Source organism: Euleptes europaea, chromosome 1 (genome assembly GCF_029931775.1).
Source record: "Euleptes europaea isolate rEulEur1 chromosome 1, rEulEur1.hap1, whole genome shotgun sequence".
NCBI lineage: Eukaryota > Metazoa > Chordata > Lepidosauria > Squamata > Sphaerodactylidae > Euleptes > Euleptes europaea.
The window spans coordinates 12498320-12514812 of NC_079312.1; the positions used below are offsets into that span (position 1 = coordinate 12498320).

General features: G+C 47.7%; 1 protein-coding gene across 1 annotated transcript in view; it reads right to left on the reverse strand.

Annotated features, from left to right (window-relative positions):
* Positions 1–7242: 7242 nt before the first annotated feature.
* LOC130493321 (vomeronasal type-2 receptor 26-like) overlaps positions 7243–16493 on the reverse strand; it is a 31855-nt gene continuing 22604 nt past the window's right edge. Inside the window, exons 7-8 of the mRNA XM_056867039.1 lie at positions 8756–8885; positions 7243–7262 (exon numbers count right to left, since the gene is read on the reverse strand). Coding sequence (XP_056723017.1) covers positions 7243–7262; positions 8756–8885 — 150 coding nt within the window. The remainder of the gene's footprint in view (positions 7263–8755; positions 8886–16493) is intronic.

Below are 16493 nucleotides of genomic sequence, written 5' to 3' on the forward strand. Positions count from 1 at the left end.
TGGGTGTGTGTGTGGGGGGAGGTAGTTGTGAATTTCCTGCATTGTGCAGGGGGTTGGACTTGATGACCTTGGCGGTCCCTTCCAACTCTATGATTCTATGAGGACACACTGGCTAAGAACATGCCCCCCTCCCGGGCATTCTGGCCCTGCCCCCTTTAACCCCCCTATTGTCACCACTTCTGCCCCCAGCCTCTTGTAGTACAGAGAGAATACGTTACTCCATGGCCCGGGTGGGAAAGGGTTAACACAGTTTCTTGGGCGGTCCTAGCAGCTCCATAGCTAACAACTCTTCGGCAAGAGGGGGAAAAGTTCCTCTTCTCGGCAAAACAAACTCACATCCGCCTTGAATGGAGGCTATTCCTGTCTGCGGGAGAGGGTGGATAGCCAGTCTTAGATCCTTCTGAGCTAGAGATCTGCCAGTACCCACAAAGGGCCAGACCAAATGATTCGCGAGCCTTAAACGGCCCCTGGGCCTGACATTCCCCGCCCCTGATTTTTTTATTTTCCTTTTATTTTCATCTCAGTGTGACATTGTTCAGGGCCACACAAACAATATAATTAAAGTAAGTAAGAAAGGCCATGCTGGATCAGACCAAGGGCCATCAAATCCAGCAATCTGTTCACACAGTGGCCAACCAGATGCTTTGGACCTAGTATGTTCTATGGCAGTGCTCTCTTAACTGTCCCATACATCAAGCAGACTACATGCTGAATTTATCTTTGTAACGGGTAATGTTCAAAGCAGGTATTCTGGGTCCGATTGTCAGATCTACTCAGAAAAGTGATATTGCTGAGTGGAAATGTATGTGAATACGGACTGATTATAGATAAGAGTGCCGTGGTCCGACCATTTTGCCCTGAAGGCCAGCCTCCCAGCCCCTCCTTGCAAAGGCAGCAAGCAGATTTTTGTTTGCCTGTGGAGACTCATGGATCCAATTGGTTTCCAGAATGCTCTGCAGGATCCAATACCCCCTGTCAACTCATTAGATGTGCTGATACATGACTGGCATTGATGTCTTTTTGAAACTATGGACGAGACTGCTCCCCGATGTCCTCTTTGCTCCTGTCTTAAGTTGGCCCCATGGTATACTATGGAACTACAGATGAAGTAGCGGGAGCTTGTTTGAGCATGTTTGGCAGCGTATTCATGAAAAAGTTACCGTATTCATGAAAAAGTTACAATAACATCTTTTAGAAAATTTATGAGATCCTATGAGATGGCAGTGAATGCCACAAAGAAAACTTACTATGTGGCTTCCATTGCATCCGCTTGCTCGTGCCCAACTCAATTATTTAGGGTGATCAGGTCTTTGACTTCCCTCTCCGAGGGTTCCAGAAATGTTAGCGATTCGGCAATTAGCTGCGAGGATTTTGTGAGCCGTTTTGCAGATACAATCTTGTCACTCTGCTGTGACCTCCCCACCAATGTCCGGCTGCCCTTGACCAGAGCCTTTTTGGCCCTGGCTCCGGCCTAGAGGAACTCACTATCCAATGAGATCTGGGATGTGAGGGACTTGGCCCAGTTCCACATGGCCTATAAGACTGAAATGTTCTGCCAGGCCCATGGTTGAGGACAGCAATGGTTCCACACTAGCTAGTCTTTCTGCCTCCCCTTTGCTTCACTGTTTTCTTTCCTCTTTTCTATTACCCTCTTCACCTTTCCTGATGGTGTCCCCCATTGCTTGTTACTGTGATAGGGATGCCAACTGGAACTGAATGTGTAGGATTTTAAAACATTATTAATTATTCATTAATTAATTCTTATTAATCCAATTTGCATCTCGCCCTTTCCCAACAAAGTCAGGCTTAAAGCAGCAAACAGTTGTAGTTTCCGGACTGACTTTAAGCGAAGCCCCATATCGAGCACATTGTCGTAATTGAACAGTGAAGTGAGAGAAGCACGCATCAGTGTGGCCAGATGGGCTGAGTCTGGATAAAAGGAAAGCTGGAGAATCAGATGCAGCTGACAGAAGGCTCTCCTGGCCACCGTGCCAACCTGCTTTTCAAACAGCAAGGCAAGGTCCATGAGCACAAGCTTTTCACTTGCTCTGAAAAAACAACAACATCTCTCCATCTAGGACAAGTTGATTCAGTCCCTCTATATCAACCTTCCCAACCAGCATTACTTCAGTCTTGTCTGGGTTCAGAGTCAGTTTGTCCTGCCTTAACCAACTGTCCACAACCAAGACGAATGCTTATGGAGGCTTGGGGAATAAAATAAGAGAGCTGGGTGTCATCTGCATATTGGTGACGCCCACCCCAAACCCCCAGACAACTTTATTCAGTGGCCTCATGGGGAGAGAATAGAGGCCTATGGCACTCCATAAGAAACCTGCCACCCAGTTTGAGTCTGCTTCTCCAGTGGAGAAAACAGTGAATCCTCCAAAGGGCTACACCCTTAATACCAACTCCACATTCCGGGCGGGGGATAAGAATGGAATGGGGAATGATGCCAAAGGCCGTTGAGAGGTGTGACAGTATCAATAAGGAAGGCTGTCCCCTGTGCAACTTTAAACCAAGTGCAACTAAAGCTGTCTTGGTACCAAACCCAGGCCTGAACCCAGACTGAAACGCATCAACCAGGAAACAGCGGAGTGACCACATGCTGAAATACTTTTCCTAGAAACGATAACTCAGAGACTGGCCAGTAATCGGCCACCTCATCCCTAACTAATGAACATTTTTGAGCACACATCTAGTAACTGCCTCCTTCAAAGGCCTAGGGAGAGCCCCCTCAATTAGGGAGGAACTGAAGATGTTCACTGATGGCTCCAATACATTTTCCCAGCAATATTTTAAAAGCCAGGATGGGTACGGGTCCACACCACAACTGGTGGCCTTCACGCTCCAAAGGACCCTGTCAGCATCCATGTGTGTGTTAAGTGCCGTCAAGTTGCTTCCGACTCATGGTGACCCTATGAATCAACGTTCTCCAAAATGTCCTATCCTGAACAGCCTTGCCCAGGTCTTGCAAATTGAGGGTCGTGGCTTCCTTTATAGGGTCAATCCATCTCGTGTTGGGTCTTCCTTTTTTCCTGCTGCCCTCAACTTTCCCTAGCATGACTGTCTTTTATAGCGACTCATGTCTTCCCATGATGTGACCAAAATACGATAGCCTCAGTTTAGTCAACATCCATAGGCAGGATCAACGTGAAACTATCTATAACAGAAGGACAAGCAGGCAGTTCTTACACCTCGGGTACCAGATCTGCACTCAACGCAGCCTCCCAAGTTGGAATGGAGGAGACAGATTTTATCAGCAAGGAACTCTGCAGAAACATCACAGTTTGAGGCCAAATTTTCATCAGTGGCAGAGTCAGACTTGGGTGTTATCAAGTCTAAACCAATTTAAACAATTGAGCTGGACAGATTCTGCTGATGCAATGGTGACAGAGAAGAAAGTCTTCTTTGCTGCCATCACTGCTTCCTCATAGGCCTGCAAATAGGCTCTTTGACGCGCCCTGTCTGATTCATCCTCCATCTCACAAATGAACACATGAAGCTGCCTTATACTGAATCAGACACCCTTGGTCCATCCCAGTCAGTATTGTCTACTCAGACTGGCAGTGGCTCTCCAGGGTCTCAGGCTGAGGTCTTTCACATCACCTACTTGCCTAGTCCCTTGAACTCGAGATGCTGGGGGTTGAACCTGGGACCTTCTGCAGGCCAAGCAGACGCTCTACCACTGAGCCACAGCCCCTCCCCTAACTCTCCTGCCAATGTCCCTGTAGTTGTCTTCCAGTCTGCTTCACGTCACCCAGCTCCCTGGTCAAATGAGGAGGTGGTGGCCTTACGGAGCGTGGAAGAGGACGCCAAGGAGAAACTCTAGTTCGGGCCCCACTTAGCCTATCCTTCCATGTAACTAGAAGGGCCTCCCTAACAAACAATACTGCAAGTGAGGTGAGTTATGGGGCTGACAAGCAGAGCAACCAAGGTTGGGGTCTCGACTACATTCAGAGAGGGATATGCCTGTCTGTCTTTTGGTGGGAGGCTGTCATGTGCCAGAGGAATGAGTCATCCTCAGAGGAAGTGCTTTACCAGATGGATCCAGCCCTGCTGGACCAACATCAGGCTTCGCAGCCCGAAGGGGCATCAGATCCATCCCAGCCTTGCAAGGAGAGTAACAGCCCCGCTGTCAGCTCTCGGGCTGCTGACCTCCCAGAGCCTCTGCCAGACTCGCAGCCTGAAGGCTAGTCAGGACCCCTCCCGTCCTGCAGGGAGCCTGGACACAGTAGCCCAGGTGCTAGCCCTCAAACTGCTGACTCACAAAAGGAATTGTCAAGGGCTGACAGGTAGAGGCAGTGACGGAGAAAGGCATTAGTAACTGAAAGGAATAGTGCAAGGCTTGAAGCATACCGACGCAGACTGGAGTCACAGTGTGGGGAATCTTTGCAGGATGAAGACAAGCTTAGGCAGCCACGCTAGCAAAGAGGTGGCTGGGAAGAGGAGTGATGAGGAAGCTCAGCAACGTTTTATGTACCTTGCAACCCGCTGACTCTCACTCTGAATGACTCTCTCTGACCTTGGACAGGCTTAGAATCATAGAATCATAGAGTTGGAAGGGACCACCAGGGTCATCTAGTCCAACCCCCTGCACAATGCAGGAAATTCACAACTACCTCCCCCTCGCACACCCCTAGTGATGGCCAAGATGCCCTACCCTCTCATCATCTGCCTAAGGTCACAGAATCAGCATTGCTGACAGATGGCCATCTAACCTCTGCTTAAAAACCTCCAGGGAAGGAGAGATTACCACCTCCCAAGGAAGCCTGTTCCACTGAGGAACCACTCTAACAGTTAGAAAATTCTTCCTAATGTCTAGACGGAAACCCTTTCGATTTAATTTCAACCTGTTGGTTCTGGTCCGACCTCCTGGGGCAACAGAAAACAACTCGGCACCCTCCTCTTTATGACAGGCTTTCAAGTACTTGAAGATGGTTATCATATCCCCTCTCGGTCTTCTCCTCTTCAGGCTAAACATACCCAGCTCCTTCAATCTTTCCTCATAGCTTACTTGACTACATGTGTGGATTCTGATTTAGCAAGATACGGGCTCTGATTTCTGGCATTCTGAACTACGGACTGGATTTTCCTGACTACCCTCTGCAACCTCCAAGCCCTGACAGCGTCTTCTTTTTTCAGTGCTCCACAGACGCTGTCACCTGACAGCAGGAGTTGGCAGCCAGCCAGCACAGAGGCATCCCTCAGCAGAATTTCAAAAGAAGCTGTTGGCCAGGCAGGTCAGGAAGTTGCGTGACTGTGGACGCTTAGCAGAGTTTGTCTCTCGGTACACATCAGGGCAGCTGAAGTCACCCATAACCACAAGGGTCACGTTGCCTGGGTACCCTTGTCAAGCTGCTCAAAGAGGGCAGCATCTACCTCCTCACCCTGGTCACGAGGTCTGCAGCAGGCTCCAGCCACAATACTATTTGTCCTTCCTTTCCTTATCCTCACCCAGATACTTTTCACTGGGCTGTCACCCACCTCCCCCCATATTTCCTGACAAGCAAATCCTCTCCTCACATGCGGTGCCACTCCGCCTCCTCTCTGACCCTTCTGGTTTATCTTGAATAACTCATATCCATCCACTACTACATTCCAGTCATGGGAATCAACCCACCAAATCTCTGTAATGCCTACTAAATCATACCCCTCTGTCTGCATTCGAAGCTCACGCTCTTCCTTCTTATTGCCCAAGCTTTGGGCATTAGTACATAGACACCTGAAGTCCCGACCCTTCGGCTCCATTTGACCTGCCCCTCCCTGGTGGGCCTCTGCTGTTTTCTCTCCTTCACTGAAATCCCTGTGTTGGTCATCGTCTTCCCCTTGTGGTGTCAGTTTAAAGCCCTCTTGATGAATCTCCCCACGTTTCTGCCAAACACATTTCCCCCCGAATCTCCCCACGTTGCTGCCAAACACACTTCCCCCCAACCTTGATCGCTAAAGTCCATTGTGTGCTAATAAGCCATCTTCCAGAAAACCTAGCCCATGGTCCCAAAGTCCAAATCGCTCCTGCCAGCTCCACAAGCTCAGTCAGGTTCACCTCCATTATCTTCTGTTCCTGTGGTAACTCCTCTTCCTCTGACAGGAAGGAGAGAGAAGAACACCACATGTGGCCCCATTCCCTTAAACTTCCTGTTGAGATCTGTTCTTGTAGGTTATCCGAGCTGTGTGACCGTGGTCTTGGTATTTTCTTTCCTGACGTTTCACCAGCAGCTGTGGCCGGCATCTTCAGAGGAGTAACACTGAAGGACAGTGTCTCTCCTGCTGGCGAAACATCAGGAAAGAAAATACCAAGACCACGGTCACACAGCCCGGATAACCTACAAGAACTGATGAACTCTGACCGTGAAAGCCTTCGACAATATTCCTCTTGAGAACTTCATAGCCTGCCTTAATGCTTGTGAAGGTTTTTCCCAATATCTTTAAACTTTGCCCCTGGCAAGAAACACACCTCTCGGGCAAGGGGTCAGGCCTGGACATATGACATTCCCTGCCCCTCAGCAGAAAGTCACTGTTGACCGACACCTTCCTTTTCTTTCCAATTCCATTTCTTCATATCCCCATGCCCTCCTTTCTCTGTCTTCCATGTCCTTGTGGTTCTTCCTCAGGCAGTATTTCTGTCCCTCTCTCCACTGCAGGGGCCTGGAATCAATTATGAGTTCCAAAGGATTCTACTCCAAGGGGTGGTGCCTCCAGAGGGGCCTCAGCCAAAGGCCTCTCCCAGCCCTGCTACCAAAGATCCCCCTATCTAACCCCCCTTTCAATGGCCATGGATTGAACCAAGGACTTTCAACAGGCAAAAGAGGAGCTCTGCCTTAGAGCAAAGGCCCCTGAAGAAGGCCATTTCTCCTCCCTCAGGCATACAAGCAAAGGGATCCACTGTGGGGGATCCACTCCCTGTCAACACAGAAAGGCTGAAGAAGAAAACAGGAGCTGCAGGGATTTGATGGCAAGAACCTCCATCTCTCCCAATCAGAGGCCTCTGCATCAACAGATTTCTTTTGACAGCATCAAAGTATTTAATGCTTTCTTTTTCTAGCTCTGGTGTGGGAGCTTTGTTCTCTCCTCCGTGGCAAATGAAGACGCCACCCCTCTTCCTAGTTCATGATAAATGGGAAAAGATCTTTACCAAGAGAGGCCACGGACTCGTAATTTTCCTCCATAACTTCCCAGTAGAGTTTTCTTTGGCCTGGATCCAGCAGAGCCCATTCCTCTGCTGTGAAGGACAGGGCTACCTCCTCAAAGGATGGTGGTGATCCCTAAAAGAGGAAAAGATTGCCCAGTTGATCATCTATTTCTGTCCCTGAGCATTCAAGAAAGAAAGAATAATCCCACTGGAGAGCCATATATCAAACTGATGACAAGTCAAATTGTTGTAGTTGATTTAAGCCTCTGTCAGGCATAATACACTGAAAGCCTGCGAGAAACACAAACTCAGAAAACTGCACACAATTGGACTTCTGATGGTCACATTCACTGAAAACGAGAGCCCTGTTGAATACTGTATAAAAATAACTCTGTACCAGAATCTAGTATACTATCTTGCACATGCCATCCCTGAAGTCCATGGAAATTGTATCTGTACAGAAAGGTTCTGCTTTAAACGTTTTTGTCTGCAGAAGTGTTCTGTATTACTCTAAAGCTTGCATCCAGCTCTGTAAACAAGCTGGCATGGCAAAAGTCACCATGTCATTTTTCTAAGAAACCCAAGGCCTATCCACTCCCGGTCGTGATCCTTGGGGGTTCACAGGTAATGGATGCAGGGCACGGAACACCCAGCACACACCTGCTGCCTCAGAAATGATTCCAGATATTTTTGAGCATTGTGGACTGACTCCAGTTTGAACTAGAAGTAAGCTACTGCATCATCTCAGTGGCTTCAGCTTCAGGGGGATTGTGGGAGCTGCAATGCTAGAAAGATGGGAATTGGAAAAATCTGGCCCAGGTTACCTCCAGAACATCTGTCTGCTAGTATGCAATGGAAACTTTACTCCCTAGAAGTCAGGAAGGTGGAAGAGAAGAGAAGCCCTGCTGGATCACACCAGTGGGTCGTCTAGCCGTTCAGGATAAAATGAACCCAGGCGGGTTGCATGGAACACAGTCAAGTGTGTGGGAACAGAAGCCCTCCCCACCCCCTCTGCAGAGATCTTGCCTGGGAAGCTGCTCTCTCAGGGCTCCCTCCAGTCAACCCTTTCCTGCCTCTCAGGCTCTGCACCTCTCTTCCGGTCATCCCATTTGCACGTCTCTTCTCTCCCCTCCCACATTCTTGCTCAAGATCTCCTTACGGAATCAAAAACCTACCTTTCCTGCGAACGTGCAAAAGCCAAATTCTCCTTCCAGCCAGGGGAAATGAGGAAAAAGAGAGTCCCTGCTGCATTCCAAGTTCCCCAAATTTCCTTCTCTCTCTCCAGCAAAAACCACCTTGTCCACACCGAGAAAAGACAGGGTGGACAAATCTGATGCTTGCAAGTCCTCCTGGGAAATGTGGTTCCCTGCAACAACAAAAACCAAATGGAATAACAAGACCAAGATTTGAGAAGGTTTCTTGTCTCCCCTGGTGTTATGTGGGGTAGCTTCATAGGATGGCCCACTGCATGAGAGACCAAATGAAGAAATTCTGGACTTTCTTCACTTCTATTTTCTTGCATGAGAAAGGGAACCAGAACTTTCAGACTTCTGAAATCAAACAGGATCAAAGGAAGATGCCATCCCTTCCCTTCCATGTTCATCATAAAAGGGAACAGATCCTTACCCAGAGAGGCCACGATCTCGTAGTTCTCCTGCATAACCTTCCAGTAGAGTTTTCTTTGGCCTGGATCCAACAGAGCCCATTCCTCAACTGTGAAGGTCAGGGCTACCTCCTTAAAGGACACTGGGGGCCTCTGAAAGGAGAAAATATGGCCCAGTTGATAATATTTTCCTGCCTTGAGCACTGAAGAAAGAAGGAAGAATCCTATAGGCCAGCCTCTTCATTAAAATAATGCAATACATCAAACCAGTAGAAAATTGCTCAGCTCTAGGCTGCTGTGGGCCAAATTGACTTAAAGTTTGAGTTCAATTAAATGTTAAAAAGACACCCTATGGACTGTACAAGTATCTAGGGCTGTCAATTCGGTTCGGCCCGAACTGAAAATCAGCCGAATTTCCCTTGATTCGGCGGTTTTTAGTTCGGGAGGAACCGAACTCAAAACTGGCCGGCAACCGGGGGGGCCGAATTCAGCGAGTTCGGGAGTTCGCGAATAAATTCGGCCAATTCGGGGCCGTCAGTAAGCAGCATAACCTTCAGTAAGCAGCATTCTCCTCCCCCGGCCAATCGGTGGCCAAGCTGGGTCTCCTTCTGGCCAATCAGTCAGGATTGAATATTGGAGGAATCAGCTGATGTGCGGCCGGCCGGGGAAAGAGAGAGAGAGGGGGAAATCCTCATGTGTGTGTGAGGGGGTGCTTGTGCACATTCACTCCTTTCTGTGGCTGCAGGGGGCGCATTTTTTGGGGTACAGACCCCAAACTTTCAGGGGATATTCAGACAGGTTTTCTTAAAAGACCACCCAAGTTTTGTAAACATTGGGTTAGGGGGTCCCGAGATATGGGCTCCCCCCCTTTTCTTTCCATGGCTGCAGAGGGCGCATTTTTGGGTGTGCCGACCCCAAATTTTCAGTGGAGCATCAGACAAGGCTTCTTAAGATACCCCCCAAGTTTTGTAAACATTGGGTCAGGGAGTTCCGAGATATGGGCTCCACCCCTTTTTCCTCTCCCCCCTTTTCCATTTTCGTGGCTGCAGGGGGCGCTTTTTTTGGGGTTCAGCCCCCAAACTTTTATCATAGCTTCAGAGAATCCCTCTTAAGAGTTTTGTAAAGATGGGTTCAGTGGGGGCTGAAATATCGGCTCCCCCCGTTTTCTCTTTCCGTGGCTGCAGGGGGCGCATTTTTGGGTGTGCCGACTCCAGACTTTCAGCGGAGCTTCAGTCAAGGCTTTTTAAGAGACCACCCAAGTTTTGTAAACATTGGGTCAGGGGCCCCCGAGATATGGGCTTTCCCCTTTTCCCTATTGGGATGAATGGATCACCCTCGAGAGATGCATACATATGGATCTTATATTGGATACAAATGGAATCATATTGGATTACCCAGCCTCCCAGCCCCTCCTGCTGGAACAGAAGACAGCCACAGTAAGACCCCTTTGGGGGCTTTAATCTATAATTTTTCTTTTCTGTGTGTGTGTGGGGGGGGAAAGCAGAGTCTGTGTGTGTGTGGGGGGAGGGAGCAGTTTCTGTGGGTGGGGGGGGAAGCCAAAGGGGGCTTTTGCCGGTTCTGCCTGGGGTGTGTGTTCCCCCTCCAGTCTCTCTCTCCCTGGTTTGAGAGGGGGCTTCATTTTTATTCTTCAGGTTTTTCCTCATTCATAAGATCAGTTAGGTTATTTTGATGCTTGCTCAAAACTGGTTTTCAAATGGTGACTTAAAGAATGCATCTGCCTGGTCCGCAAAAGGAGAAATTCCACCCCCTCCTGCTCATTATGCATAGCTAGCTGCCTCTGTCCCTTTCCATGGTTTGCAAACTCCCAGGTGTCAGGTGTTGATTTGCACTGTTGCAAAGGTGTTGCATTGCGTGCTTGTGTTGCTTTGCAGTTGTATTGTTTTGCAAAATTCTTCACACCTGCTCCGCCCTTTGCATGTTTGCAAAGGTGTTGCTTTTCAGTTGTGTTGCTTTGCAAAGTTCTTAGCACCTGCCCCGCCCTTGCTCTCATCAGCTGTTTGTCGGGGCTGGGAGCTTTGTGCGTGGGCGGCAAGCTCTGCTGAGAGATACACATTAAGGTTGGGGGGGACCCCTTTCAGGGTCCATATCTCAGTCCCCCCTGACCCAATCTTTACAAAATTCGGGGAGTCTTTCAATATACGTCCTTTGAAGCTCTGCTGAAAGTTTGGGACCTCTAAGCCCAAAAATGCCCCCCCCAGAGCCGCGGAAAGGCGCGGTTGTGTTTTTAATGGCTTTATTCGGCCGAATTTTTTCCCCGAACTTTGAATTCCCGCCGAATTGAACGGATCCGAAGTGGGGGAGTTCGGACTTCGGCACGTACCGAACCCACAAGGGCCAAATTCGGCCGAATCCGAACTGTACCGAATTTTTTTTTTTGACAGCCCTACAAGTATCTACTATACTATATTGCACATCAGAAATACATGGCCATCGTATTTGCACTGAAGCTTTCTGCTTTAAACATTTTTGTTTGCAGAGAAGAAGCAGAAGAGTTGGTTTTTATATGCCGACTTTCTCTGCCACTTAAGGAAGAATCAAACCAGCTTACCATTGCCTTCCCTCCCTCTCCCCACAACAGACACCCTGTGAGGTCGGTGAGGCTGAGAAAGCATGACTCGCCCAAGGTCCCCCAGCTGGCTTTGTGTGGAGGATGGGGAAACAAATCCAGTTCACCAGATTAGCCTCCGCCGCTCATGTGGAGGAGTGGGGAATCAAACCCGGTTCTCCAGATCAGACTCCACCGCTCCAAACCACTGTTCTTAACCACTACACCACCCTGGCTCTGTGTTACTTGAGAGCTGGCCCAGTTAAGGTCACCATGTCTTTTGTTCTATCTTTTCAAACAAACCTAAGGTCTACTCATCCCAGGCAGGCGAGGCATGCAGGGCACTGAATACCCAGCACAAACCTGCTGCCTCAGAGACCTTTCCAGAGATTCGTGTGCTGGGGAATGACTGCAGTTTCTACAACACACCCTTGAACTACAAGTCAGTTATGCATCTTCTCCACTGATTTGGTATTTGATACAAAGGAAAAGACGGAAGAGAAAGATGGCCATAAACATATTGTCTAAGAATCCCTAACTTCAGATGATTCACAGTGGGTAGCCATGGTAGTCTGTCTGCAGCAGTAGAAAAGGGCAAGAGTCCAGTAGCACCTTCAAGACTAACACAAATATTTTCTGGCAGGCTATGAGCTTTCGTGAGCCACAGCTCGCTTCTTCAGATACAGCTAGAAGTGAGCTGTGGCTCACGAAAGCTCATAGCCTGCCAGAAAATATTTGTGTTAGTCTTTAAGGTGCTACTGGACTCTGGCTCTTTTCTACTAACTTCAGATGAGTGGTTGGATTTCACATTTGAAGAGTTAAAGGAGGAGGAGGATTATTCCTACCGTTAGTAAAGAAAATAAGCTCAGACTGGTTGCAGGAAACACATTCAAGCGTGGGAACACACAAGTCGCCTGTGAGCAAAGATACTGCCCGGGAAGGAAAGCAGCTTTCTCTCTGTGCCCCTGGTGCTAACTCCAGCCAGATTTGTGTCTGTCTTTCTGCCCGGTCTTTCACGTGAGCTTGAATTCTCTCCTTGCCCAAGTTCGGTTTTTGGAAACCATCAACTCACCTTTCCTGCAGGCGCGCAGCAGCCACATTCTCCCTCCACCCAAGGAAAACGAGGAAGGGATAGGGATGCCATCCTCCAGGCGGGACCCGAGGATCTCCCGGAACTGCAGCTCCTCTCCAGATCAGCTCCCCTGGAGAAAAGGGATGCTTTAAAGATATTGAATTAACACTTAGATGAGATAAGTATATATTAATCAACAGGATAGGGATTAGTGTGGTTAGCAAAAGTATATACAATTTAAGTTAGGATGGAAGAGAGTGAGGGGGAAGTCATTTCATATTTTAATTGTTATAATTATTTTCTTTTTATTACCTTGTTAGATTTTGAGTAATTGATGTTTTTTATATATGTTAATGAAATGAAGAAAACAATAAAAAAATTGTTAAAAAAAAAGAGAGAGAAGGGATGCTTTGGAAAGGGGACTCTGACTGCGGCATCACACGCCCCCCAGGGCCCCCCCTGCCCTCCCCAGGCTCCACCCCCAACTCTCCAGGAGTTTCCTAACCTGGAACTGGCAACTTAGCCCCCCCCCCTCCAAATCTCCCGCCGGTGTCCAGGGGTTGACCTGGCAGCCCCAGCAAGAGACCAGTCCCTGCTCAATCCCACCTCTCCAAAATGTCTCTCGGTCTTTCTCTCTCTCTCTAAAAGAAAAAAAAACCGTATAATTTTTGGATGCCGACTTCACAGGGTCGCCACGAGTTGGCAGCGACTCGATCGCCATGAGCCCGACCCGCGGAAAGGGCCAGGCGGACCCCTCCGACGCTCGCAAGGCCTTCTGGGGATTGTAGTTCCCCGCATCAACCGGAGCCCCGGAGAACCACGCAAAACCGAAGTTATTTCGGGGGATAAATGTCCTTCGCTGTCCTCCCGCCGTGCGGGGCGGCTTCCCACCCGAGAGACCAGATGCGCTTATCCAGAAGAAGAAGATTTTCTGCGTAAATGTGCATGGTGTTCCCCAGCTGGGAACTACACTTCCCAGGGGCCCTTGCGAGCCCCAAAGAGGAATGTCTATGCATAGACCAGGAAAGGAGGAGTGAGAGTTCTTCGTAGAGAGTTTTTCCTGGGGGGGGAGGGGGGGGGATAAAGCCAACCTCTTTTCTTCCCCCTCTTGGGGGTGGGGGGATGATCTGAAGGGACTAAAGAGGGACTCCTTTTTATTGTTTGGATGTCTGCAGGAAAGGTGACTTCCTGAACAGATCTTGGGCAAGAATAGGCAGAGGGACCAGGGGGAATAAGCAATGAATGAATGAATGGAATGAATGAATGAATGAATGAATTAGAAGGGGGCGGTTTCTGGGTTGAGGCAACGAGCATGTGTTTATTCCTCTTACTAACAATATGAATAAATCTTCCCCCTTATTAAAGAAATAAAGTCGCAATCCAGCCACCCCTCACTATACACCAGTTTCTCAGCTATATGATTCCGTTTATTATGTTTCACCGTGAGATTTATATATATATATATATATATATATATATATATATATATATATATATATATATATATATATATATATATATATATATATATATATAATATCTAGGGTTGCCAGGTCCTTCTTCACCACCGGTGGTAGGTTTTTGGGGTGGAGCCTGAAGTGGGTGGGGTTTGGGGAGGGACTTCAATGCCATAGAGTCCAATTTGCTAAAGTGTCCATTTTCTCCAGGGGAACTGATCTCTATTGGCTGGAGATCAGTTGTAATAGCAGGAAATCTCCAGCTACTACCTGGAGGTTAGTACAGGAGCGAAACATACAACAAGGTGCAAAAGTACAAACTTTATATGCTGCAAAGATTCACAAAAATAACAAGGTGTCTATATGAATACACCAACAATAAGAGCAAACATATCGGCTATATACAAAATCCTAAGGTGACTATGTACAAGATCATGGAATAAAGTTACTTTCACATAACATGTCTTTCTATGGTAGATAGATAGCCTCCAAAAGTGAGGGATCCGGAAAGAAGAGACTTCACAATGAGGAGACGATCATTTCGAGTTCCTTCATCAGTCCTTCCTGTATTTTATACAAAATTGTAAACTCGATATTTGTTCATACAATTGCAATTTTCAAAAAAGCATCAATAAAGATTATACTTACAAAAATCTCCTGTACAATCATATATAACAATTTCCCGTTCCGGGTAAACCCTTGAATCTTTTCTCCCTTCCTTTTTTTTTCGGGGGATGATCTGAAGGGAATAAAGAGGGACTCTCCTTTTCATACTTTGGAGGGAGAATTTGTATGTTTAAGGTGAGGCTGAGATGTCCTGCAGAGATCTTGGGCAAGAATGGGAGGAGGGAGGGGAGAAATAAGCCTTAAACGAATCAATTAATGTGAACACACACGAACAGGTGACGCTGCCTTATACTGAATCAGACCCCTTGGTCCATCAAAGTCAGAATTGTCTACTCAGACTGTAGTGCCCAAATATATAAGGGCTAGTGTAAAACTATACTATATGCACACATATATACACATAGATATGTTTGGGAACGTTGGCATCCACAACTATAAGATGCCAACAGATTACACTTGCTTGCCTGGTACTGCCTCTCACCAGTAGAGAGAAAGCTGTCTTTGAATTACCTCTAACCTTAGGAATGTGGTTTCTGTTTCCTAGCTCACAAGATCAAGCACTCGCTCAGTGACGCCTTCGGGCAATATCTATAGGCTATGCTAATTAACGTGGAGTAGACACCTAACGTGTATTGGTGCTTTTGTGTATCAATCTGCTTATAAGCAGCTATGGGCCTGCCCCATTCTAATGCATAAATGATGCTGACCTTCCTTTGTTCCTTTGTGAGTAACCCTGTGCCTTATCTGTGGTTCTCACCCAGCTCTGTGTTTAGCTAAATAAAAAACTGTTTGCTGTTGAACTTAACCTCCTCCTTGCTGTCTGTTCATTGGACTCTATGAGACAGCCGGGCACTTCAAGACCAGCAGCTACTCTCCAGGGTCTCAGGCAGAGGTCTTTCACGTCACCTACTTGCCTAGTTCCTTTAACTGGAGATGCCGGGGATTGAACCTGGGACCTTCTGCATGCCAAGCAGATGCTCTACCACTGAGCCACAGCCCCTTCCCAACCTAATTAGAAGGGGGTGGTGGTCTGGGTTAAAGCCACGAGCCTGGGTTTATTCCTCTTACTAACAATATGAATCATTCTTCCGCTTTATTTCTTTAAAGTTGCAATCGAACCACCCCTCATAATACACCAGTTTCTCAGCCATATGATTCCGCTTATTATGTTTCATTGTAAGATTTGTTTTGCTAAAATACCCCATTGTATTGACTCACTCTGTGTAACCCTCCTTGAGTCCCCATCTTTGGAGGTCTTTAAGCAGAGGCTGGATGGCCATCTGTCAGGAGTGCTTTGATTGTGGGATCCTGCATTGCGGGGGGAGGGTTGGGGTCACTGGGGATGTTGCGGGGGGAGGTAGTTGTTAATTTCCTGCACTGTGCAGGGGGTTGGACTAGATGACCCTAGTGGTCCCTTCCAACTCTATGATTCTATGAGTCCCAATGAGAAAGGCAGACTATAAATAATGTCAATAAATAAATAATTTTCACATTATAGATCCAAAATCTCTTCAAATTCAGAAGCTTCCTTCTGTGCATACCATGCAGATTGTAGCTATTGCAAGATGCACAGATATCTGGAAACATCTGAGAGGAAGCAGCATGTCTGTGGTATCGTACCCTGAGCATCTCTCCACCTCCCCCCATTGATGGATTAAGATCTGGTCTGAATAAGCCTTAGAAACAATAGAACAGAAAACAGGATGACCGTAATTAGCTGTCAGATTCTAGGAAGCCTCTGTCCGAAATTATCTTCTTCGGAAATCCGTGTAGTTTAAATATGGTATGTATGAATAAACGAGCCAGTTTGTGAGCAGATGGCATCCCTTCGCACGGCACGAGATGAACTTGCTTAGAGAAAAGATCCGTGATTACCCACAGGACAGTCTTCCCCTGACTGGACGGGAGGTCTGTTATGAAGTCCATCCCAATCACTTGCCAGGGTGCCTCGGGAGTTTCTAGGGGCTTTAGTAATCCCGGGGGCTTTCCCATCAAACGTTTACTAGTTGCGCACACAGGGCAGGATTTGATAAATACCT